The following is a 25710-nucleotide window of genomic DNA, read 5'->3' as shown; positions in this document are numbered from 1 at the left end:
TTGAGGGTTGGGGCTGTACCTCAGGCCTTCACGTTCTGGGTTCCAGGGCAGAGCCCATCACTTGAGTGCACGTGAATGAGTGTTCACTCACCAAAGGCTGGGGTGGAGACCCCTTAACGTAGGACGACAAACGTGGTGGTTTATGCCACCAAGTCTTAAATGACGCTCGGGAACCTTGACCTTGGCAGAAGGAACTGGGGAGGGCTCTGTAGCCGCCCTTGTTCACCGAGGGGCTGATGGTCTAGATTAACAGCGTCTGGAACACGTCCTGTGCTCACTGGTCAGCCAAAGCTCCTGGCCCACTTGCAGGAGTGGGGAGAGGGGACTTGAGACCAGTTTGGGTTGTATCATCACTAAGGTTGGAATAATTAGTGTAACATTATAGTTGAGGAATCTTGGTTACAATCCCACAGGTAGGAAGGGAAAGGACCAAAATTTCCCTGAAATAGTTAAAATAACGAAGAACTTTGAGAGTTTAAAAAAATGTCTTTTGACTGCTCAAGGCCTCTAAAGTGATCATAATGGTGAATTGTTTAAAAGCCTAGTTGAGTGACCTGGGCTGATACAGTGGTTTTTCTGAAGCACCCATGGTGTGGGGAACCTCACTCTTTTATGGGGGAAGAGGCTGGTGCAAGTTATCCCTAGCTCTCTGCCACTTGGTTTTGGTAAAACTTGGGTAAATCACCTGATTTTGACTCTCAGAGTCTCATTTGACTCTTCAGAGCGGGGATGATAATATTATACTTGTCCTGATAGGGTTGGCATGTGGCTTTGATGACACCGTCAGTGTAAAACTGGGATGTTGTGGAATAACGTGAGAGCCAGCATTTTTTCAAAAGCGTGTAATGAGTTCTCGCTTTGGCAGCACATATACAAAAGCGTGTAATGTGACAGGTCTGTGTCAGCCCTCACCACCTGATGTGTGTAACAGCCGGGGTTCTCCTCGGTTTACAGATGTGGAAACTGAGGCCCAAAGAAGTTAAGTGATGTTGCTCAAGTAGGTGGCGCTCTTAGGGGGAGGCCTGGGGCCCTGCTGACTGGGCTCGTCCTCTGGGAGAGGAGGTTGTTCCTGCCAGCCTTCAGCCTCCTAATTGGCCTGGGCTCTAAGACGGAGAGACCGAGACTCCCAGGAGCCCCAGGCCTTGAATGGTGGGTGGTGGGGCTGAGACTTGCTGCCAGGCCCCCATGTCCTCATCACCCCAGGTCCTCTCTCCAGCAGGTTAACTGTCAGACTAGGGCTCAGAAGGGGCGGGAGGGTCAGGGTATGAATTCCATGACAGTTCTTCTCCGACCTGCGAATAAGCTCCATTAAAGATCACCCACCAGGCCAAGGAAATAGATTTATGTGGAGATCTTTGTAATGTTGTGCACCTACAGTATGCTAGGTACTTGCTGACCTTTTAGCTGAGGGCAAGAGACGAACGATTTTGATGAAGTGTTATAAGGGCTGTTACCTGAAAAACAGTGAGGGAAAGCATGCTTCCTTTTAGGGGTCTGTGTGTGTGTGTGTGTGTGTGTGTGTGTGTGTGTTGAATCTCTTGTCTGACTAAACCTTGGTCTTCTATGGATAGGAAGCTGGATTTAGGGGTAGGTACTAGATGTATCTTTTGTTGTTATTAATTTTCAGATTCCAGCTAAGAAAGAATCCTGTCCAAATAGCAGCAGAGACAAAGACCAGCTGTTGAAGTACAATGTCGGGGATTTGGTGTGGTCCAAGGTGTCCGGTTACCCCTGGTGGCCATGCATGGTCTCCGACGATCCACTCCTGCACAGCTACACCAAACTGAAAGGTATCGTGTCTTGGGGGCTGTTTTTCCATCTTTATCTTCTGCACTTAATCATTTTCATATCCAAACTTCTTTATTACTCTTCCTTAAACAGCCCTACTGTGGTTCTTTTTTTCTTTTTTTTATTGTGTTAAAATGCACAAACATAAAACGGACCATCTTAACCATTTTTAAGTGCACAGTTGAGTGGTATGAAATACATTCACATTGTTGTGCAGCTGTCACCACCGTACATCCCCAGAGTTCTTTTCATCCTGTAAATCTGAAACTCTGTCCCTGTTAAGTAGCAGGTCCTCAGTGCCCCCTCCCCAGCCCCTGGCAGCCACCGCTCTACTTTCTGTCTGCCGCCTGTGGTTTTGACTTGCATTTCCCTAGTGATCAGTGATGTTGAGCATCTTTTCATGTGCTTAGTGGCCATTCATACAACAAGGTTTGAATGGGCTTGGAGGTGGGGATGGGGTGGGTTGTTATTAAATTTTTTGTGGTTCATTTTGCAACTTTGCCTAAAGTTAGTGATTCACACATGACACATTGCCTTTTCTCTTTATATCCAAATTAGATCCGTACTTTATCTGATTGAATTAGTATTAAAAGAGAAGCGGTCTTTGCCTTGTATTGCTTTTCAGGTTTTATGATAAATAATTTATTATTACTTAGATATACAGTGACTGCTTCAGCATGATTTTCAGAATTAGTATTTTATACTAAGTTTTAGTTTAAAAAAAAGTCCCAGTTTATTTTATTAGGTCTGTGGGAAGAAGGAAAAAAACTAGAAATGATCATCTTTGGTGTCATGAAACTTGGGAATATAAATCAGTACACGGAACAGTTAAGAACATATTGAGAATGTGGTATGTTATTGATACAGATTAGAGCAGATGCTAATTTAAATAATAATTGGACAGTTCATGAAACACAAAAACTCATGTGTTTTTGGAGGGAAAAAAACCCCCAAAGTCAGGGGGTTTGAGATTCTCCTGAAGAGTTGCTCTAAAGTTTGAATTTGGTCTGAGGGAGGTGAGAGGTGGTGACACAGAGCTGGAGGTGACCACGTCGGTGCCCAAGTGACCTGTGCCCCCCAGAAGCGTGGGTGGCCGGAGCCGTGGGCTGGCCTTGCATGGCCTCAGCGTGAGTGCGTGGCCTCTCTTGGCCTCTGGATGGAGGCCTGAGCTCTCGCCGGGGCAGCGCTGCTGGGAGTGGGGTACACTGGTGGCTCCCTGGCAAACAGGCTTGAGGGGGTGCAGGTTCGGGATGAAGAGGACCTCTCCTCAGCCCCAGGCGCCAGGCCTCCCGCCCCCTGGGTGGTTGGACCCTGCCCCGAGGCCCAGGCGTGCGCATGCACTCTGCCGGACGGTGGTGGCCGGAGAGGAGCCTGTTGGCTGGCTTTGGCTCTGACTTGGTGGAGGACATTTAGCATCCTCAGCTTGCCAGCATCAGGGAGTCCCTGCCAGAGGGCTTCAGGGATCCCAGGTGGCCCCCTGCTCTTGCATTCACCCTGAGTCTGGATCAGGGTGCCCTTCCCAGTCTCTGCTGTCTCGAGCAGCTCCCGCCGCCCAGCCCCACTCTCTTAGGCTGCTCTGGCCTCGTGATCAGGTTCAGGGCGCCCGGCCAGGCAGGAGTTGTTGTGGGAAGGTGCCCAAGCTTGGAAGGAGGGGTGCAGCCCAACAGTGTGCTTCTCTAGGAATGGTTTTGGGTTGCCGGGCGGCACAGCCTCCGTAATCACAGATCCACTCCTGAAGACTGATGAAGTGCCTTTGAAAAGCAGCTCGGGGGGAAGAGATCCAGGGCGCACGCCTTGCAGCTGCAAGGGGGTTCAGATGCCCTTTGACAAGCAAAGGGTCGGAGCAACCCGTGAGAACCTGGGGGTGGTGGAAGGACACGTGCAGCCGGCGCCGCCCAGGAGGTGGTGGCCAGGAGCTCTCCAGTGGGCAGGCACGGCCCTGCTTGTCATCGGTGAATGATCAGTGGCCATGCTTGGGACCGGGCTCCCTGACAGCCTTGCTTGCTCTGTGGTTTTAATCCTCCCTGAGGGGCCATGGGCTTACTGAATGCTGGCTCTTCAGTTTTACCATGCGTTTCATGGTTAAGGAGCTGGCGTTTTTCTGTGAAGGTGAACGCCCTCCTAAAAAATTACTTATGTATTAGTCTTCACTCTTTTTAATGCGCAAATCTTCCCAGATTTGGCCGGTGGGAGCCCATGAAGTCCCTTTCAGCCGTGTCCTTCTGACACGTCTCCATCCGTCTTGGAGCACTTCCTTACGTGTCGCCCAACTAAATACACTCCGGGCTCATTTTGATCTTTCTTTGCCCCAGTCCTGGAACCAGCTGTTTCTGAGAAGAAACCTGGGTCCTTTTAGTAGAGAGTGGTGTATGGAAGCTCGGGTCTGGGCTCTGGTTGTGTCCAAGGCCACGGGAGACAGAGGGACACCGGGGCGTGAGGCGGGTCTCCTGTCAGTGCTGAGCCCAGCTCCCTGTGCAGCACCCCGTGCTGGGCGTGCCTGAGGGGTTAGGCGTCCTTGCTGGGGAAGGATGGGGCTATGGCGGAGGGACGGCTTCTGGCATGGGGCTGGCTGAGCAGGGGGTCTTGGGAAGCAGGAACTTTTTTTTCCCTGTAAGATGGAACTCCCTCACCCTACCCCTGATCCCCACCCCCGATTTTCTTTTTGTCTTTTTGCATATGTGTACTTCTTTTTATTTATCATACTTGGGATTACTGGGATCTGGATCAGTAGTAATGCACTTAAGCTTTAAAAATTGAAGTATAATCTATATGCAGAAGAGAGCACAGCTCTTTGGAGAGTTCAGGTTTCCTTTGAAAATCTAATAGCATTTTCGTGATTTGTAGCAGCAGAACTTGTCTTGGTGACCGTCTCCCAGGGCATCTAGATGGAGTAACCAGCAGCTTTGAGGCCTTACCCCTTAAGCTGGAAACAAGATAAATGTGTGTTTTGGGTATTATACTATGAAGAAGACAGGATTCTTTTGCAGCTGGGAACGTCACCATCTCCCTGGTGCACCTGGATCCTACTAGTCTTCTCTTTAGGTACCAGGGTATCGAGACAAATTATCTTCTGTTGTGGAGATTTTTGTTTTCACCTTTTCTGTGTTATGGAAAGGAACCCTCATTGCTTTTTTTCCCCTAAATTCCAGCATTTTCTAAAAATATTTTAGGTACTCTGACTTTCTCATGTTCTGGGTTATTAGACACTGTAATACGATTTTTTCCTGTTTGCTTGTTCTGTCGGCTACGAAGAGAGGTGTGTTAAGATCTCCCACTGTGATAATGGATGTGCCTTTTTCTACTTGAAATTTTGTCAGTTTCTGCTTTACCTGTTTTGGGGGCTCTGGACCCCCGGGGACTGAACCAGGAAACTCAGGCGGTGATCCTTGTTCTTTGTTTCCTGTGGAATTCTGTGGCCTTTTGTCCTTGTGATTTTGTCCCTTGCTTCTGTAGACACCTGGCCTCCTCTGCATTGTTGTGGCTTCTCCTCCTCTCTGTATCTGCAGCGCTGAGGCAGCCTTATCTCTTTGTGGGGTCCATTCTGCATGCATGAATGGCTGTTGTCAACTCAAAGGCCCCACAGAATCTGGACAGAGACTCTAGCTCAGTCTAGCCCAGGGGGTCAGGGGCCACCTTGCGTCTAATGTGGGAGGAAAAGAACATAGTACAAAATTAGGTTCCTGGGCTATTGGTGGAGGCCACGTTCTCTTAGAAGGGAGTGTGGGTGGGGCATCAATGATAAATGTTTTCATACTGACCGTGATTGATGAACATCAGAAGTCACAGGAAGGAAGGTTTACTAATAAATGGTGCTGGGACAGTTGGTTAATTACTGTGGTAAAAATGAGTAATTCACCTGTCAATTTTGGACCAAAAGAAAATTCATATGGATTAGAAAAAAAAACCTTAAAAATACAAGAAAGTTGGGTTACATTTGTTACCAAATTTCCAGGCAGGAAAGAACTTCAGAAACATTTAATTAATTTTATAAACTTAGGATCAGCCTATCATGTTCTCCTCTGCTTTTTTTTCCAGCTGACATGTAAGGAGCATTTTTTCTGTGTCATTAACTGTTTATTTTAAAAAATGATGTGCGTTCATATTATTTCATCATATGTACTGTAATAGATTTTTCTTCATTATGCAAATGCTATGACATATATTCATTTTTATGACCAAGGGAAGTTCTTTCAAAGTATTAAAATAATTGAAGCAGACACAAATCTCTTGACATATTTTTGAATCTTAGCTGTTTTAAAATCAAAGAAGTATACACCCTTATAAACAAGTCAAATTGTACTGAGAGGTAAATAGTGAAAAATAGTCAGTCCCCTTCCCTGCCCAGAAGTAATTATTTTTAACTGTAAACATTTTCTTCCAGTTTGAACTGTTTTTTGATTTATCATTTAGATGTTTTCTGTTGACTTTCTGTTATGGAAAATGAAGATTGATCTCTTCAATCATTTCCTGTTTCTTTCCCTTTCATCCTCCCCATGTAATTAACTCACTGTTTTTATTACATCAAATGTAGTTGTTCACATAATTTTGACTATGTAAGTATCATTCAGTGAAAAACTGAGCTGTGTTCTTTAATTGCATTTTCTTTCTTATACAACCTTTTGTTTTTCCTGGAGTTAATTATTGCCTTTCTTTTGAAATTGTATACTTTGCTGTCCATACAGCTTTAATTTTTTTCAAGTATTTATTTCTCTGTCCTTAAAACTCATCCTATTATGTAGTTAGTTTTTCCGATTGGGGGAAAAAATGAAAACCTATGTTTGATTCCCATTTTCCTTTTCTGCTTCTTGGATCTCATTTTTTAACCTTTTTCCTTGCTGCCAAGATTTTCTTTCAGTGTGGAAGAATTCTTTCCTCTCATCTTTTCTTCCCTTGGAGCTCTCTCCTAGAATCTCCCTTTCTCCTACCTAACTCTGTATTACTGGCACTCTGTCTTTTGCATAGTAGTAATCTTAGACTTTCTTTAAGATGCTTTACCAAGTTACATGCATTGTTTTCCATGGTGCCACATTGTGCTCTTCCTTGGTCAGTTTTCCTTTTTTGTTGGAGTACATTTTTGGCATCCTAAGAAAGTGTAAATGGCGGGTATTGATAAATTTGAGTTCCTGTGGTTTGGAGGATGCTACTTTGCTATCCTCACACTCGATTAATGATTTGGCTAGGTGTAGAATTTTATGTTGAAAATAATTTTTCTCGGAATTTTGAAGGTATTACTCCATTTCCTTCTGGCATCCAGAGTTGCTCTGGAAGTACCCTGCCATTCTGTTTCTCATTTCATGAACATGGAAGCTGTTCTCTTCCCCTCCCCCAGTAGCTTGAATGTCACAAAGATGTGCCCAGATGTGGGTCACCCATTGGATGAGGCACTTGTGGGGGGGGGTTAGTTCTGAGACGTGCTCTTGTGTTGTTAATTCTCTGATGAGTTTCTCTGTTTCTCTCTCTAGAAGGCCAGTTATTTGGGTATCATACCTCCTGGATTGATCCTGTGGGTTTCTTATGAGAGTAGATTTTTTCATTTTAATCTTTTTATTCTTTCTGGGAGATTTCTTAACTTTTTTTTTTTTGAATTTTATTTTATTCTTAACTTTCCATCCAAGCTTTCTTCTTTTTTCCCCTTAATTAATTAATTAATTTTTGGCTGTGTTGGGTCTTTGTTGCTGTGCGTGAGCTTTCTCTAGTTGGGGCAAGCGGGGGCTACTCTTCGTTGCAGCGCGTGGGCTTCAGTAGTTGTGGCACACGGGCTCAGTAGTTGTGGCACATGGGCTCTAGAGCGCAGGCTCAGTAGCTGTGGCGCATGGGCTTAGTTACTCTGTGGCATGTGGGATCTTCCTGGACCACGGCTTGAACCCGTGTCCCCTGCATTGGCAGGCAGATTCTTAACCACTGCGCCACCAGGGAAGCCCCAAGCTTTCTTCTTGAGTTTTATTTTCATGACTGTGTTTTAAAATTTCTCATAGCGCTTTCTTTTTCTTTGTTCTCTTCTCATAGCAAACTAGAGTTCTTCTTTGTCAGGTGTCATCTCTTCCTGGCATAGTGTCTGTGGTCCTGCAGAGACTGTTTATTTCTGTGTATTTTGGAATCATTCATGTTAGAGGCTTCTCTGGGTCCTGCGGGGGCAGACCTTGGTGCTGTGCTTGTGTCTGAGAGGGCTGCACTCAGCTGCCTGCAGCCCGTGTGTAGGGAGACTGTTAGCTTATCTTACAGGGTCTGGCTGGCTGGTGGTCGCTTAGTTGGGGGAATCTCCAACTTTTGGAGAAAAGACACAGTGGAGAGGTTTTTCCTCTGGTGCGCTGGTTCTCTAGGGAGTGTCCTGTGATATTTTGTGGCCAGTGCTCTGTGTGAGGGAACAGGGACTGGCATTTCCCCAATGGAGGTCTGCCTTTCTTCCCCAACTTGGCACAGAGATCTGACCTTTGAACCAGCTGTTTTCAACCTCACTCCACCCCAGCCGAATCTGACCCTCCTCCTTTTGGGTTTGGGGACCAGGTAGACACTCTGCTCACTCAGGTTCCTTCTGTCTGCACTGAGGATGTGGCTTCTTCTTCCTGCTAAGAGTAACAGCGGTGCACATATGAGGGGTTACTCTGTGGCCTCATGGCTGCCCTGGGAGGTCATCGATGCCCTTATTCCCCCTCTGGGCGCTGTGAGTGAGTGGCCGGCCCAGGGCCACCCGGCTGGTATGTGGGAGGGCTGGGATTTGAACCCAGGCTGTGAACAGTAGCCTGTGTCCCCTCACTGCTGCCCGGTCCCCTTTTCCTGTTGTCCTCTCTCTTATTTATTTGGGGTCTTCTTCAGTGGCTCTTGGCAGGGAGGGGATGAGGAGTGAATCTGGTCAGCATTCTTTCCCAGTCGTTTTTTTTTTTTTTTTTTTTTTTTTTTTTTTTGCGGTACGCGGGGTACGCGGGCCTCTCACTGTTGTGGCCTCTCCCGTTGCGGAGCACAGGCTCTGGACGCGCAGGCTCAGCGGCCACGGCTCACGGGCCCAGCCACTCTGTGGCATGTGGGATCTTCCCGGACCGGGGCACGAACCCGTGTCCCCTGCATCGGCAGGTGGACTCTCAACCACCGTGCCACCAGGGAAGCCCCCTCCCAGTCGGTTTTGAACCTCATCTAAGTCTCGTAAATGTGTTTCCCCTTTTGGGGTGGAGTGTGGTGGGGAGAAAAAGAGCAGGATTTATTTTGAGGTTAACGGAGTCCAACAGCACCCAATAAAACAACTTCAAAGCAGCTCCTAACTTTATATCAGTAATTATTAATAGATTTGCCTAATTTCATCCCAAATTCCAACTTTCAAGTTCTAACATTTTATTTTAAAAACTAGGTCAGAAAAAGAGTGCACGCCAGTATCACGTACAGTTCTTTGGTGATGCCCCAGAAAGAGCTTGGATATTTGAGAAGAGCCTTGTAGCTTTTGAAGGAGAAGGACAGTTTGAAAAATTATGCCAGGAAAGTGCCAAGCAGGCACCCACGAAAGCTGAGAAAATTAAGGTGATAGATGTTCCTTAAGTATAATTTTAGACCAAAACTTTTATTTTTATTCTTAATTATTTATCTTGTTTTGAACTTGTGGTTGGTTGAAATGTTGTAACGGCTTCTTATGTCTGTCATTGTTTACTTTTGCCAAGTGTGCTGTGTTTTACAGTATGGCAGTTTTCTTTAGAGACAGGTTATCCTTTTTACTCCTTTGATGACTCCCAGAGATCATTTGTTTTATAATGTTTGTTTTCCTTTATATATGTCTATATATAAACATGTATATAATATTATATATGAGTGTTAGTTAAATGTAATTGGAATTGATTTCTAGTTTAAAGAAACAGTAGAGTTTTACTGGTCTGAACTCTGTCAAAAACCTTCGAGTTAATGGGTTTTTGTGGTTTTTGATTTCTATATTTATCTGAAATTCTAAAAGTATTCTTCTTTAAAGTGGGTTAACATTTATGTTTATATAATGAAACTTACAATGTCTTATGTTCTCTTTTCAGCTGTTGAAACCTATTTCAGGGAAATTGAGGGCCCAGTGGGCAATGGGCATCGTTCAGGCAGAAGCAGCTGCAAGCATGTCAGTAGAGGAGAGGAAAGCCAAGTTCACCTTCCTTTATGTGGGGGACCAGCTCCATCTCAACCCCCACGTGGCCAAGGAGGCAGGCGTTGCTGTGGAGTCTCTGGGAGAAATTGTAGGGTCCTCAGGAGTCAGGGAAGAAGCTGCTGACAGCCCCAAGTCCACGAGGGAAGAGGGCGTTCCCGTCAAGAGGAGACGGAGAGCCCAGCTGTCCTGCTCTGCTGAGAACCAAGACAGTGACCCGGGCACAGGAAAGAACACTCCTCAAAAGACGGCAGAGGCCGAACCCAGGCGAGGAGTGGGGTCTCCTCCAGGGAGGAAGAAGGCCGTGGCCTCCACTCCGAGAAGCAGGAAGGGCGATGCGGCATCCCAGTTTCTGGTCTTCTGTCAAAAGCACAGGGACGAGGTCGGTGTTGTGATGGCTTCTAAGTTGTTGTGTTTTCATTCTGGGGAGTTTCTGCATTTGAGGGACATCCCTTGCAGTGCAGAATCACCTGTTTCTCAGCATTTTCAACACAGTCTGTAGCAAGCCTTCTGTAGATTTTAGATCTAATAAGTAAGTGTTGTTAGGGAACGGCTGTTTTGTTTTTTGGGTTTTTTTTGTGTGTGTGGTACGCGGGCCTCTCACTGCCGTGGTCTCTCCCGCTGCGGAGCACAGGCTCCAGACGCGCAGGCTTAGCGGCCATGGCTCACGGGCCCAGCCGCTCCGTGGCATGTGGGATCCTCCCGGACCGGGGCACGAACCCGCGTCCCCTGCATCGGCAGGCGGACTCTCAACCACTGCGCCACCAGGGAAGTCTGGGAACGGCCGTTTTAACTCTTGGGAGCAAAGATATTTGCCTTTGTACTCCGGGTTACTAAAATATTCCCACAGGGACAACGGGAGGTGGGCTGCTCTTTGCTAGGAGCTCGGCCTTGTCCTGAACATCTGGTCCTGGGCTAGCGTCTTCTCCAGGAGGTGGTTACAGAACCTAACGCAGCCCCTGGCCCCATGGTGTTTGAAGGGCAGTACTATGTCAATGACTAAAACATTTGACTAGTGTTCTTAATCATTTTTATAGAATAAACCGTCTCTTTGGACATGGTCCGAGCTTGATTCCATTGTAAAGAACTAAAGGGATTAGGCCGCCATCTTTGGTTCTTCACTGTTACTTGAAGTGAGTGGGTTGGTGGGACATTTCTCAGGAATGTAGGGCAGGTGTAACGTTAGAAAATCTGTTATTGTGATTTGCTGTCACACATTAAATGATCATCTCAGTAGGTGGAGAAAAGGCATTTGATAAAAGTCATTGCTTTTTTTGCCACGCCACGCAACTTGTGGGATCTTCGTTCCGCAGCCAGGGATTGAACCTGGGCCGTTGGCAGTGAGCGTGCAGAGTCCTAACCACTGGACCACCAGGGCATTCCCCAGAAGTCATTGTTTGTTTGTTTTAATTTATTTATTTTTGGCTGCATTGGGTCTTGGTTGCAGCGCGCAGGCTTTCTCTAGTTGTGGCGAGTGGGGGCTACCCTTTGTTGCGGTGCACGCTCGTGGTGGCTTCTCCTGTTGCAGAGCACAGGCTCTAGAGCGCGGGCTCAGTAGTTGTGGCGCACAGGCTTAGTTGCTCCGTGGCACGTGGGATCTTCCCAGACCAGGGCTCGAACCCGTGTCCCCTGCATTGGCAGGCGGATTCTTAACCAGTGCGCCACCAGGGAAGTCCCAAGTCATTGCTTTTTGATACCAAGTAAGCCAGGATTAAAAGGGAACTTCCTTTAATCTGCTGAAGGGTGATTATCAGAAACTTTAAGCATCACACGTATTGAAGGAACTGTAGAAGCATTCTCTGTCTAATCATGAACAAGGCAGGATACCCTTCTGTCACCACTGACATTAAATGTTGTAGTGAAAGTACTGGCAGTCCAGTAAGAGGAGAAAAAAATAGAGAGGTCTGACTGTAAAGGAGGCGGTCCATGTGGAGGCTCAAGGGGAGTGAGTGTACAGGAAACCTTGAGACTCAGGAAGAGTTCCCAGCACCGGGAGAGATGAGAGCAACACACAGAGAGGAAGTGGAACGCCAAAAATGTAGTGTCTGTGATAGTAACAAAATAAGGTACCAAGGGATAAATATGACAAAATATGTATAACTTTGGAGAAAAATGGCTGATATTTTAGCAGACCTAAACAGAGATAAATAGGAGGCAGCACAGTGTTCAGCAGAACAGTATTCTGAAGTTGAAGTTGTCATCTCTCCTCTGTTAAACTGTAAATCCAGTACCATCCTGGGAGAACTCCCAACAGGAATTTCTTTGCCTTTTTAAGTAGATGCTAGCGTAGCCACGTTTGAAGAGAATCTCAGCCGGAGGACTTGCCCTACACAGAGGAAGTTCTGTTACTGAAAGCTGTGCAGAGCAGCACCCAGAAGCAGACTCGCAAGCGTGTGGAGGCAGCTGGGAAAGGACGGCTGGCCAGCTGAGTGGGCTGGCTGCTCAGGGCAGGTCCTGGGACCACACTGCTGAGGTCAGAACTCTGCCGCCACGGGAGAGGAGCTTTGTCTCTTTGCGGGGGAGGGTTTCTTAAGGCAGACTGATCATAAAGGAGCTGCGTTAAAATGAGATGTAAGCTATGTGTGCAGAGCTTAAGCGACCCTGAAGGACAGAATGGAAAGGCTTTGAGGAGGACAGTTTACACAAGAGCCTGGATGGCCAGTGAGTTCACAAAGAGAGGCTGCTGAGCCTGGGAACAGCAGGGAACCATGTGTCACAGTCACAGTGAGGCGAGTGGACACAGGCCCAGCGCCTCTGTGGTCAAGGAGGTGAAGCCGCGGTGGGAATCCCCATGCAGGGCTGGCAGAGGATCATTCCTTACACCTAGTTTCAAGAGAAATTTGGCAATATCTAGTGAAATTGAAGACGCACATCCTTTTTGTCTTGTAATTTCACCGCAAGGTATTTACCCTTGAGGAGTTTTGCCCTCGCGCCCAAGGAGGCAGCACAGTGTTCAGAACTGTAAGACGCTGTGGAAGGAATGACAGATGGTGGCATGTCCTGCCGCGTAACTCTCGACTTACTGCACGTCCAGGAGGAGAGTAAGTTGCTGAAGGATGTGCAGATCCCATCACCGAAAGTGTGAAAAAATGCAACATGCCAACTGTTTTGTTTTGCCTACCTCCCTACCTGCATCCATGCAGAGTCCGGGTGTAGCTCCAGGTCCGTGCCTCTGTCCAGGTGCTGACACCTGGTGGGGAACTGTGGGCGTGAACCAGCCGGAGCACAGAGCAGCGTGCACTTACCGCACCGGGCCTGCTGTGGGTGAGGTGCGAGCTGTAAGCTTAGGCTGTGCAACGCCCGTGTTTGAAGCTGGACCCCCATCACGCCTGGGGAGGAGCCCCTGCTCTCAGACGCTGGGAGCAGGGCATGGCTGTGACAGCTCAGCACTGCCAGCCAGCCGCACTCCGGCCTCTTCCTAGTCCATACGTATCTCCATGGAATCTCCACTCGTTTGAAAGTGTGAAAGAGAATTCAGACCACTTTCCAAAGACCACCCTTTTTACTTTCGCGGAACCAACTTGCTCTCCATCAACCCTTCCAGCCCTGCGATACGTACCAAGAACAAACAGAAGTTTATCGCTGCGGAGATTGCTGATGAGCTGTACACCAGAGGCGGCAGCGTGGGGCTGTGCTGTGCACCCAGACCCCCTGCAGCTCACAGCACAGCCCCTCTGCCTCTGAGCACCCCTCCAGAGCCCGTTCTGCACAGCTTTGCCGTGGGCATCGTGCTCAGTGCCAGCAGCAAACTGAAGGTGCACAGTTACAGCTCAGTTCTGCTGCCTGTCCCTGGTGTTTGTGGGGGGTGAGCCCCATGAGCCCTTCCCCTCCTAGCTGGGTTTGGGTGCTGGTGGGCTTTGATAATTCCATGTTGTCAGAAAAGTGATGGCTACTAGGGTCGTCTTTACCTGTTATTAACAAGTGTGTTTGTGCAGGTTCTGTAATGAGTAATTCTAGACTTGAACTGAGGAAGCTGCTCCCTGATTCCATCCTGTAGAATAATCTGGGTCTTTCTAGGGGTTTCTTTCTTTTTGGAGAGTGGTGGTGTACCCAAGGATGGTTTTTGTTTGGTTGTTAATTGGTCAATCAGTGGCCAGCCCTTGAGGGACAGAGTGGATGGAGACTCCTTTTCTGGGGTCACTAGATAGAAGGCTGTGACTGTCAAGGACATTTGGTTGCCACTTGCTGACTTTTTTTGCTGCACATTTCCAGCTTTCTTCTTGCAAATGAAGACAAGTATCACGCTTCCTGAAACCGGTTGAGCCCTTTGTTAACGCGCGCTCCACCCGTCCGTCTCCGCCCAGCAGCTCAGCTTGGACGCGGTTCCCTCTCTGCTCCTGAGCCCGCTCCAGGGGCCGGCGGGGTCGTGGGGGGAAGCTGCTCCCTGATTCCATCCTGTAGAATAATCTGGGTCTTTCTAGGGGTTTCTTTCTTTTTGGAGAGTGGTGGTGTACCCAAGGATGGTTTTTGTTTGGTTGTTAATTGGTCAATCAGTGGCCAGCCCTTGAGGGACAGAGTGGATGGAGACTCCTTTTCTGGGGTCACTAGATAGAAGGCTGTGACTGTCAAGGACATTTGGTTGCCACTTGCTGACTTTTTTTGCTGCACATTTCCAGCTTTCTTCTTGCAAATGAAGACAAGTATCACGCTTCCTGAAACCGGTTGAGCCCTTTGTTAACGCGCGCTCCACCCGTCCGTCTCCGCCCAGCAGCTCAGCTTGGACGCGGTTCCCTCTCTGCTCCTGAGCCCGCTCCAGGGGCCGGCGGGGTCGTGGGGTGGGGGGGGAGGCGGGGGCCGGGGGCCGGGTCCGAGGCCCACGTGTGGTTTGCACGGGAGGAGGTGAGAGCGGCTGGGTGAGGCCTCCCGCGAGGGAGAGAGTTTTTACTAAGGCACCAGTGTTGGTAGCACTTTTATCAGCAGATGTTTTTCGCCTCAGTTTCCGATTTCTGAAGCCTCTTCCCACTTTCTCTGACCCTGATTTTTACAGCTTCATTAGAGTTGCACCACTGTTTTAGGTCTCAGCTCTGCATGAACGTTTGTATTAGGCGTCTATTGCCGTGTAACAAGTCACCGCAGAGCTTAGTGCCTTAAGACAACAACACACATTGCTTGTCTTGGTGTCTCTGGGTCGGGAGTTTGGGAGCAGCTCAGCTGGGTGGTGCTGCCTCAGGGTCTCTCATGAGGTCGCAGTTAGGGTGTCAGCTGGGGCTGCAGCCTCATCTGAAGGCCGGAGTGGGCCAGAGGACCTTCCTGCAAGGTGCCGCACTCCACTCGGAGGCCAGTCGTGCCCCCAGCAGGTGGTCCCAGGGGGCAGGGTGGAGGCCTTCTACGCTCTAGACTTGGAAGTCTTATGTGGCCATGTCTGCACCGTCCAGTGGCTCTGCCGGACAGCAGGAGGGAGGCCTGAGGACTAGGAGGCAAGGCTCGCGGGAGGCTCTCAGAAGACGTGTGAGGCCGGGGGTAGGGAGAGCAACCTCTGAGGAGCCCACGGAGTCCCAGGTTGTGCTGGTGACAGTTTAGCTGTGTGGGTTTGTGGGTATTTGGTTTTGCATATTTTTTTTTCCCAAGGAGTGGAAAGGCTTTAATGAACATTACAAAGGGACTCGGTGAGGGGGACACAAACCCCAAATCCAGCCTTTGTTGCCCATTTCAGTGGCTGAGGAGGAGGGAGGGGCTCCACCCTGCTTAGCTGTTCCCAGGCCCAGAGGCAGCTGGAGGGTGGTCCCTGCAAGTCTCCCCTCCCCGCGGAGGGGCTGAGTGCTGCCGGAGCGGGGAGGCCTGAGGCAGCCAGCCGACCTCCAAGGTCAGGGGAGGCCCAGGATCAGGCAGGGGAGTCAGAGGTTGGAAGGGTAGATGGACTGAACAGGAGGGGCAGCTCTTGGGTCCCCAAACAGCATTGTCACAGAGGGGCCAGGGCCTGCTGGCTCCAGGGACCGAGACCCTCACAAAGGAACAGCCCCCCTCCCCCTGTTCAGCAATGGTCAGGAGAAGGTCTGAGGGACAAGAGAGGCCAGGGGCCTGTGTGGGCAGAGGAGGCTGAGAGGGAGCCAAGGAAGAGCAGCGGCGCGGGCACGGTGGGACGGGTCCTCCGGCTGCTGCCCCGCGGCTCCCGCTGGCGATGAGCTTGGCCGTGGGGCTAGTGATGCTGCCTGGCAGGGTCCAGGGCTCGTCGAAGCGGATGCGCCGTCGCAGTTGGTGTTCACGTTCCGGGTGAGCTGTGAGCAGCCTTTCGGTCCACCGAGCCTGTCGGCGTGTGGTTGAGCTCTTCCTGAGGCATCTTCCGGGAGTGGCTCTTGCTCTTGACCAGGCTGTGCTTGGACACCTGCCTGCAGAAGTGTTCCATCAGGACAGCCGCGTGTGGGCGTCGCACTGCCTCGCTCCACGGAGGGCCTGCTTCCTCCGACCCCCTCCTCCCCTGCGGGGCGCCGGGCCTGGGCTCGGGGCTGCCAGGCGCCTCTCCCCGCGCCAGCCGTAGTGCCTGCTGCTTTGTCCGTACTGTCGTGTGTCTGAAACGGTTTATCAGAAACACAGCGGTGGCCGCAGTGGAGCGCTCCACGTGTCGGAGACCTTGCCAGTACGCTGTCGTGAGGAACCGTTCGGTTCTCGTGACAGCACAGCGAGCCCTGTCTCCTGGCTGAGCGCGAGGAGGTGAAGCCACCCCTCCACAGTGAAGTGACACAGGCGGGAAGCAGACCGGGACCCGGCCCTGACTGTGCCCGCATGCAGAGCCTGCAGCGGTTGTGCTGCGTGGCGTCCTCGTGAGACCTGTGCATTGGGGGTGAGCGGTCGTGGCCCTCGTGGGCCCAGCAGAGGGGAGGGTGAAAACGCCTGGGCGCTCCCAGGAGGCGGGCACCGCGGGCTGGCGGCGGCTGTGGCCGGCGCATCTCCTGTCCTGGCGGAGCGCTGCTTGCATGGCTGCGAGCGGGCAGCGCCGGGCTGAGAGCTGAAAGGACACCTGCAGGCGGCCTGCGGAGGGGGAGGTCTCCGGGAGCGCGGGCCCGTGCAGTCAGGGGGTCCAGCCTGCTGTGCGCCCAGCCTGTGGGGGGCCGTGCGGCGTGTGGCTCAGGCACATGGGTGCGGGCTGACGGGAGTGGCAGGAGTCCCACCCCCGGCGGCCTGGGCCGGGGGCCCTCTGGCTGCAGGAAGGAGGCCCTCTGGGATGGAGCGTCAGCAGTGAGCCGACAGGATGGAGAGCCAGGAAGGGTCGGGGGGCACAGGACGTGCAGGAGCGGAGCTGGCCAGCCTGGCACGGGCTTAGGTGCGAGGGGAAGGGTGACCTCTGGGGCTTCGGAGTCCTGTTTGGGGAAGCAGCTGCGAGCACGTACATTACCCTTCATTCTGATCGGGGATGCTGTGGCCTGGGCTGGGTGACAGCCCCACAGACACATGTGCTGTGCTGCAGGAGTCTTGGATCTGCAGCTCTGCACGGAAGCCTTTGCCACGAGGGTCTCAGATCCTTGATGCTTGAAGAGTTGGGGGCCGCGGGTGGGGTGGCAGGCAGGCTGGGCGGGAGGGGAGGGTGCCCCAAGTTGAGAGGAGGGAGCAGGCGTGTGTGGGGCTGGAGACACCCAGGCAGGCGCAGGATGGGAACACGGACGCCGAGGAGCCCCCGGACGTGCAGAGTTGGTGGGGTGCTGGTGTCTGGCAGGGCCAAGGTGGACGTGGTGAGGCGCGGGGGCCCTGGAGGCTGTACAAGGCCATCTGTGGGGCGGAATTGTGGATTGGGGCTTGCGTTTGGGGGCAGAGGTTGCTCTGTTGGCTGGGCAAGTAGCAGGTCCAGGTGGTGACAGGAACCCACTGATGAAGTGTCACGGTAAGTCCATCACAGAGTGCAGTGGAGACACACCTTCCCTTACCCAAGTTACTTCTCAAAGCTGTGGTGTGGGCTTCCCTGGTGGCGCAGTGGTTGAGAGTCTGCCTGCCGATGCAGGGGACGCGGGCTCGTGCCGCGGAGCGGCTGGGCCCGTGAGCCGTGGCCGCTGAGCCTGCGCGTCCGGGGCCTGTGCTCCTCAGCGGGAGAGGCCACAACGGCGAGAGGCCCGCGTACCGCAAAAGAAACAATAAATAAATGAAATTTAAAAAGCGGTGGCGGATGAGCCGCATGGAATCTGGGGTCTGGCTCCCAAGCCAGTAGCCAGCGCTCTGACTCAGTCGGCAGAGCGTTCTTGGAGGGGCCTGGGGCACAGGGGTCTCTGTTGCGCTTCCTCAGCTCTGCTGTCGCGCGTTGAAAACAGCCACGGAGGACTTCGGAGTTCATGCCGGCGGCCGAGTTCAGAGAAAATTGTACTGTGGACACTGATGCTCGAATTTCCTCTGATTACTATGTGCTATGAAATATTTTTCCTCTTTTTTTTTTTTTTTTTTTTTTGCCATGCCGTGTGGCTTGCGAGATCTTAGTTCCCTGACCAGGGATTGAACCCACGCCCTCAGCAGTGAAAGCGCTGAGTCCTAACCATAGGACCATCAGGGGATTCCCTGATTTTTTTCAACACTTAAAAATGTAAAGTCAATTCTTAGTTCATAGGCCGTACGAAAACAGGAAGGTGGGTCAGATCTGCTCTGTGGCTGTGGTTTATGGACCTCGCACCCTGCTACTGGTGGTCCTCAAAGTCGGGGCACATTAGAAACCCATGGGAAACCTTTAAAATAGCAGAACCGGGCCCGCTGGGTTGGAGCAGCCTTGGCAGGGACCTGAGCACCACAGTTTTACGCCCTTCCCCACCCCCCCACGACGGCCCTGATTATCACAGTGCACGGCCCGGACCCACTCCTCACAACCCAGTGACGGGGCTCTTCTGGAGACCTTGTGAAGAGGTGCGTCCCCGGAGTGGGGCCTCAGGATCTGCCTTTCCCGTGTGCTGCAGGGCCGGGGAGCTCTGCGTCCTGGCTGTAAGGAGTGGCTGTCTCAGGGCGCAGCGGGGCAGGGCTCCTCGGCCACGTCTACACCCCGCTGAGCGCGGACCTGAAAGGAGGAGGGTTGGTGCTACGACCAGTGTGGAAAGCAGTCAGGGGCTCGCCCCTGTACCCCGAGGCTGTGTTTCCTCCTGCTGCTTTCTCAGGGTGCCTAGGAAATTGCAAGTTCCCAGCAGTTTAGTGAATTTGGAAAAGTGTGCTTTTTCTCTTACCGCTTATCATTTCCTGCATTTACACAAATACAGCTGGATTTGTTTCCACCAGTGCTGTTTTCAATGAGTTACAACATCACTTAAACACTACTTTTTCTTTGAAGCCTTTATGGGATGTAGTTTCATGACGTGGGAGTGAGAGCGCCACGTGCTGAGTAGCCAGGGGCCGTGCGCCGCCTTGTGTGAGTTCGGGCGTCCAGCCTTCCTATCGCACCTTTCCTGTGTCCGCAGGTTGTCGCCGAGCACCCGGACGCCTCCGCCGAGGAGATTGAAGAGCTGCTTGGATCCCAGTGGAATATGCTCAATGAGAAGCAGAAAGCACGCTATCACACCAAGTTTGCCCTCGTGGCCCCGTCCCCGTCTGAAGAAGACTCTGGTAACCGTAGCTCTGCGCTCGTGTCCTCTGCGTAGCCGTGGTGTGTGTTGTGTGGCGGCCTGCGCTCCGGCTCTGACCCGAGTGCGGCGGTCACAGTAAAGCAACCTCTGCTGCCTGGCCTCCTTGCTCGTTGTCGCCAGAGCTGTTCCGTGGAGTCCTCTGTGGCCCTGCGGGCCCCTCGCTCTCCTGCCCCTGCAACCAGCGGGGGAGGTGCGGTGAGGGAGCAGAAGGGAGGCACGGGAGTCCAGGCGGCCTCCAGGGCCAGAGGCTCACGTGACAGGCCGGGGTCAGACCTCAGGCTTTTGTCCTGCAGCGAGGCTGCCGTCCCGGCCGGGGCTGCGCCTGCACCTCGTGGGGGGCTTCCCACCGAGGGCAGGGGCTCTGGCCCTGGGGCTGGCCGTTCGTGGCCTGTTGGCCTGAGAGCTTGCAGGGTGAGGAGGGTGACCGTGGACTGACGTTGAATGGGTAGCCTCTGGTTCTTCTTAGGCCTTCAGGGTGAGAAAACAAAAAGTGCCCCTTTGCCCTGGGCTATGGTAAGAGAAGGGAGGCTTAATGCTGTGAGCTTGGGGGAAGACAGGTCACCACGGTTGGGTGTGTCCTCTGTGCCTGTGGGAAACTGACACCTGTAATGGGAAGATAAGTGTGACGTGTTTGGGTATCAGTTTGGGTATACAAAAGAATTCTGCATCTCTCAAGGCTCGTCACCGAAGAGTTGTGGAGAGGCCTCCAGACTCGCCTGACAGGGTGCTTCGTGGGCATGAGCTCGGTCAGCACCGAGGTGGCCCACCTCCGTGTTGCCTTCCTGTTCTGTTCACACGTGTTCCCATCTTGATTTTAGGGCTTTCTAGAACTCCACAGCAACCATCTAATGATATCAATAGTGAATTTCATTCAAGGTGTTCAGGATTTGTTGCGACTACTACAATTTAGAATAGGGAGGATGTTTAGGATTTGTGTATTTTCTTTAAAAGGCAAAAGTTTACCAGACTCTTCATCAGTACGCTAAATCTAGAAAAGTGTCCCTTTTCAGTGACTGCTGATTTAAGAATAGTCAGGTTTTACTGAAGCCAGATTCAAGTTACCCTTGAAGAGTGAGCGTGACTTGACCGTGTGTCCCGCTTTGTCACTGTCCCGAGTACTTGGCAGACAGGAGCATGGGTGGTCCCTGCCCCCAGTGTGTGTCAGGTGTGTGTTTGCTCTGCAGGCCTCGAGCCCTCCCTCTCAGGGACCCCAAGATGATGGGTCAGGCCATGGTGTCAGCTGTCCCATCCTTTCGGTGTTAGGAATTCAGACAGATGCCCATTTTGCTCATCTCTGTAACAAATGACCACTGCCTCATCCTGGCACAGGGGGCGGTCCTTACGTAGAGGGCAAAGGACTGCAACGTCACCTCCCCTGGGGGCTGTACCTAGTGCACATATGCCGAGGAGGTGCTGGCAGGTCCGTGGATCCACAGCCACCGCTCCACAGGCCTCTCCTGGTGTTCCTTTGAGGCCGGCCCAGAGCTTAGTGAAGGCCAACTCTCAGGCCGGCTTATGCCAGTCTGGTACCGGCAGCTGGTGAGGCCAGCACTCCGGTTCTGCTCTTCTCTTGCAATGTTGGGCCTGGACCTGAGGCGGAGCCCCGGGCCCGTGTCAGCCCAGGGCTGCTGGATGCAGAGACCTGAGCCTCCTGGCCGGTGTGCTCAGCCCCCCTCCGTAGGGTTTGAGGACAACACTGCCCTCCCAGGAGATGTTTGGTGAACAGTCCAGGAGCAAACCCTGAACCTCTGTAAAGCAGTCCTGCAAATGGAGACACTGGATTTGTATTAAGTAAACCTTGGCGTGTTCAAATTAGTTCTCTCTCTAGAATCTGCATTCTTACTTTACGTCTTGTTTTTCTGTCAGTACTGTTCGGACACCTTAAGTCTCAGATTAGGTGGTCTCCCTGAGGACACCTAACGTGGTACAGTTAAGCAAACATATGGAAGGCGCTTAGTTTGCAGATGCACATGGATTGTTTCACTTACGATGCTTCTTTAAGGATTTTGTAAAAATACGGGGTTATATTTAGATTTAATGCTATAGTAAATGTAAATGTAACAGATACCAATATAATAATCCCTAGATGAGATAAGGATTTTCTACTTGCCATTTGGAAAGTACAGAGAGATTTGACCTGTGGTACTTAGGCCCTGGAAATGAACAGGGTTTCAGGAGGCCCATCACTGCTGGATCTACACGCTGAAGGCGCTGGCAGCTGCTCAGTGCTCTAGAGGACAGCTTGTAGAGGGTTTTTCATGTACGTTTCCCCCATCCCCATTCCAAGGTAACTTAAATGGGAAAAAAAGAAACCACACGAAGAGGACACAGGACCCTATAGAAGATGCTGAAGTTGAGGACGTTCCCAGGAAGAGACTCAGGACCGACAGGCACAGTCTTCGGAAGGTAATTAACGTCCTGGGTGGGCCTAGCTGCAGGAACCAGTTCCCCCGGGCCGCAGGCGGGATGCGGGGAGGCGTCCTCTGCAGGCGTCAGCTGGAGGCCGGGGCTGGCTTTCCCCTTGGAGCTTCTTTGAGAAGGCCACTGAGGAGAGCTAGTTTTTATCTGCCAGGGAATTTAACACATCCCAACACTGAATAATTCTTGATGTTTAGATTCGACAAAATTGTATACTTAAAATTACTCTTAAACGTAGGGCATATTATTATTCAGTGTGTAAATAATGAGTTGACAGGAGAGCATCAAAATCCACTATATGTTATTCTTCATAAGAAGTTTAAAAATCCATTAAAGGCATTGAAATAGGTTTTATGAGCTCATTCCATTTATTAGTAATTCATATTATTATTTACTTAATGTGAATACTAAGCAGGCTATGTAGGCCTGTTTGATACAACAAAAAAGTATTGATGTAAAGGCCCAGCTTTTGTAAAGGCAGCCACAGGACCTCACAGCTCTAGCCGGTGCCAGCCAGTGTCAAGGGGCAGAGCTTGCCTGGTACCTGGAGGAGCATGAAACTGACCAAGGGTCAGACATTCAGAGGACCTGTATTGTTGTGTCTGGCGTGCATGCTCCTGCGTGTAGAGAACGTGGGCTCTGCCAGTGCGCTCTGCGATTTGGACGCCCGGTTAACCTCTTCATGAACTGAGAGGTTAGACTTTGTACCTTACGTTTGAGTTTATGTTTATTTAATAGTAGTTCTGGCAGTGTAGCTGTACTCTGATTTATGATTTGATTATAACTTCAAGCTCTTCCCTTTTTTTTTTTTTTTTTTTTTTTGGGCTGCACCATGTGGCTTGTGGGATCCTAGTTTCCCCAACCAGGGATCGAACCCCGGGCCGTTGGCAGTGAAAGTGTGGAGTCCTGACTACTCGACAGCCAGGGAATTCCCCGAACTATCTTTTACTGATCTAAATTGAGAAGTTGTTCTTTTTATTGTTTTATTTCAAAGAATGGAAAATAAATCTCACATATTGCTCAAGCATAAATATGTGGCCATCACATCATCTGTCTTATTTCTTTAAAGGTATATTTGCAGTTCAGGAGAGCAGGCAGGCCCTGCCCCATTTTCATGGACAGGAGAGCATTCTCCCGGGGCACCTGTCAGGTATCCAGCAACGAGCTAGGTAACACTGACGTATGCAGTTGCCTGGGAGCACATATTCAGTTTTTCCTCTGGCCACCTGCTGTTGAAGTGGTCCTTTACTGACAGTCATGCTGACACTGGCTGCTTTGAAATATTTGTGTAAAGGATTTACCTAAAAAAAAAAAAAATGTGTGTGACCCTGGACATTTGAAGTATCAAAATTCACATTAAGTAGCTAGACAGAAGTTTTACTACCTAGTAGCTCAGGAAATAGCAGATGATTTTTAAAGAGAGTAGTGTTTGGTTTGGTTTTTATAAACCTAAGTTTATAAGCCATGTCGGGTATAATTCCTAATATGCTTTGAGCACTGGGATGGGCCAGGTAGCATTCCCAGTGCTGGGCACCTGTTACTTTGTCCCCGGTCTTGTGACCATCCCTGCTGGAGTCCAGGGCAAACTCGGCCTCCTGGGCGGCAGGGTGGCTGTGAGGCAGTGGTGCCCCAGTGCTGTCCAGACTACATTCTTTGAATTCTGAGCGCTAGACCAACGTTCGTGATATTTTTGTGTGTGTGCTACTTTTCTGTTGTGAAATGTGCTTTCGGATGATCTTTGTTGGTGAGCTTTGTCTGGGGCTTATCTCAGGATTGGAAATGGCCCGCCTGGCGGGCTGGAGTTAACCAGGCGCGCTTTTCATGGACTGGGCTCCCCTAGGGTAGAAGTGGCACTCCCTCCAGTTCACTGCACTCTGAGCCCAGAGGACGGTTGGCAGCATATCGAGGAGTCTCGTTTGAGGTTCTGAGTGACTGGTCAGGTCAGGTTTGGCCTGGCCCCTGCCCCTCCCGCCCAGCAGTTGTCGGAGTGGGGTGGGGGGGGCAGGGGAGAGTCGGCCCAGTCACGGAGAGGGTGTCAGAGGGTGTCTGCAGGGTGTCCTGCAGAGCACGCTTCCGCAGGAGGACGTTTCTGTCACACGGCTTTTCAGCAGCCTGTGTTAGTTCACATTGGAGACTTTGCCCCTTTCTTTCCTTTTTCTTTTTCTTTGTTCTCCCTTCCTTCTTTCCTCCCTCCGCACCCCCCCCCGCCCTTTTTATAACAGAGAGAGACGTTCACAGACAAAACATCCCGCACAGCCTCTTGCAAGGCCATCGAGGCAGCCTCCTCGCTCAAGAGCCAGGCAGGTAATGTGGTCAGCGCTCCTTCCAGGTCCCCTGGGCTGGCGGTGGGCGGCCGGCCGGCCTGGTCCTGTCCTCGGGGAGCCCCCCTGGGGGCGGGGAGGTGGAGCCAGGGATGAGCGGGTGAGCAGGAAGCTGGAACCTAGAGGGTGAGGTGGGGAGGAGGTTCTCACGCAGTTAAAGGTGAACTGCTTTAGTGTGAAGTTGTTCTCATGGTCAGCTAAGTGTCATTGAAGTCACTCTTCTGCTGACTTCTACTTGGCTTTATTGTTTTCAGTTTAAATCATATTAGAGAAGTGATTCGAATCAGAAATGTCCAGGTTTCTGACTTGATGGTACCAGTTGTTGCTGTAAATTCCACTATTTTTGGTACCCAATTCTCCATGTATATTAGCTAAAAAGTAAAAGTAATGACTGGTTATTTCTGTTTTACGCGTTGAAGAAACTAGCTTAAAAATGTTTGTGAAAAATAACTGCCAAAACAATGAAGGGGGAATCAGGTCACTTTTTACCTTTTCATTATCTTTTTGATGTATCTGTCTGGTAGTTCATTAAAGAAAGCTTACCATCTCCAAATCGTAATAAGAAAGGAAAATAAAATTCAGAGTAAGTGAAGATTGGAAATGGCTCTGTTTCCCCTCTTTTGCACAAAGAGCTGTACTGGTTTTTAAAAATTAATTGAACAGACTGTTTTAAAAAAAACAGATGTTTGTGAACAATTTGAACACTGAGTGGACCTTATGATGATAGAAAGGGTTGTTACTTTTAAGTGTGATAGTGCTGTTGTGGCCGCATTCAAACCTTACGTGCAGAGGTGCTCTAGCTTCCCGTGGGTAAAATGACATGTCTGGGATTTGCTGCAGGACAACCGGCAGGGGGACGTGGCGCCAGGCGTGGGTGGACTGCTGTGGCCCACGCGGGGCTTTGGGGTCTGGCCAGGGGGACGTGGGAGTTCACTGTCCAGCTCGTCAGCCCTGATTTTTCCACAACAAAAAGTTAAGCCCAGAAAATCCATCTTTAGAAACTTCATTTATTAGCGGGGTACTTTTAAAGCAGGAAAGAGATTGAGGGTTTAAGGTTTCAAACTTTACTTTATAAACCAAAATTATCTTACAGCCACAAAACATCTGTCTGACGCCTGCAAACCCCTGAAGAAGCGGCACCGGGCCCCCGCAGCGGCGTCTGCGTCGCTCGCCTTTAGCAAAAGCTCTTCTCCTTCTGCATCCTTAACTGAGAATGAGGTAAAATCATAATAATAGTGATCATCACGCACTCACACAAAGGCCGTTTAGTTACCCACATTGAAGTGTGATAAAGGTCAGACTTAATCAGCGTGACACGGGTGTTCTCCACAGAAGCAGGGAGGTTAGGTGCTCTGAGCCATGTCTATTTCAGAGAGAAATACACACGCACACGGTGTATGCGTAAATGTACGTGGCTGTACTTCAGTACTGATGCTTTTAATTGTGCTTGAAATCTGTCTTCAAGATGTTGGTTCTGTGATTTTTCACCCGGCCCTAACCTGACACAGTGTCAGCGGGGCTGCCTGCGGGGCTGGTGTGCTCACGCAGCGGGATGGCG

At 50.7% G+C, this 25710-nt stretch overlaps 1 protein-coding gene across 7 annotated transcripts in view; it reads left to right on the top strand.

Moving 5' to 3' along the window:
• The window catches only part of NSD2 (nuclear receptor binding SET domain protein 2), a 56448-nt gene that overhangs the window by 5679 nt on the left and 25059 nt on the right, over nucleotides 1–25710 (top strand). For all 7 annotated transcript variants that reach the window (XR_008617945.1, XM_007114127.4, XM_028492439.2 and 4 more), the window contains exons 3-9: nucleotides 1628–1790; nucleotides 9128–9294; nucleotides 9792–10274; nucleotides 19249–19393; nucleotides 21701–21819; nucleotides 24054–24135; nucleotides 25246–25370. Coding sequence is in view for 6 of the 7 variants with exons in the window: in XM_007114127.4 (XP_007114189.1) it covers nucleotides 1628–1790; nucleotides 9128–9294; nucleotides 9792–10274; nucleotides 19249–19393; nucleotides 21701–21819; nucleotides 24054–24135; nucleotides 25246–25370 (1284 nt within the window). In the remaining variant the exon portion in view is untranslated. The remainder of the gene's footprint in view (nucleotides 1–1627; nucleotides 1791–9127; nucleotides 9295–9791; nucleotides 10275–19248; nucleotides 19394–21700; nucleotides 21820–24053; nucleotides 24136–25245; nucleotides 25371–25710) is intronic.

The sequence above is a fragment of the Physeter macrocephalus genome, chromosome 7 (genome assembly GCF_002837175.3).
Source record: "Physeter macrocephalus isolate SW-GA chromosome 7, ASM283717v5, whole genome shotgun sequence".
Taxonomy (NCBI): Eukaryota; Metazoa; Chordata; class Mammalia; order Artiodactyla; family Physeteridae; genus Physeter; species Physeter macrocephalus.
The sequence above is the reverse complement of the archived record's forward strand: the minus strand, read 5'-3'. Positions and strand labels throughout refer to the sequence as shown.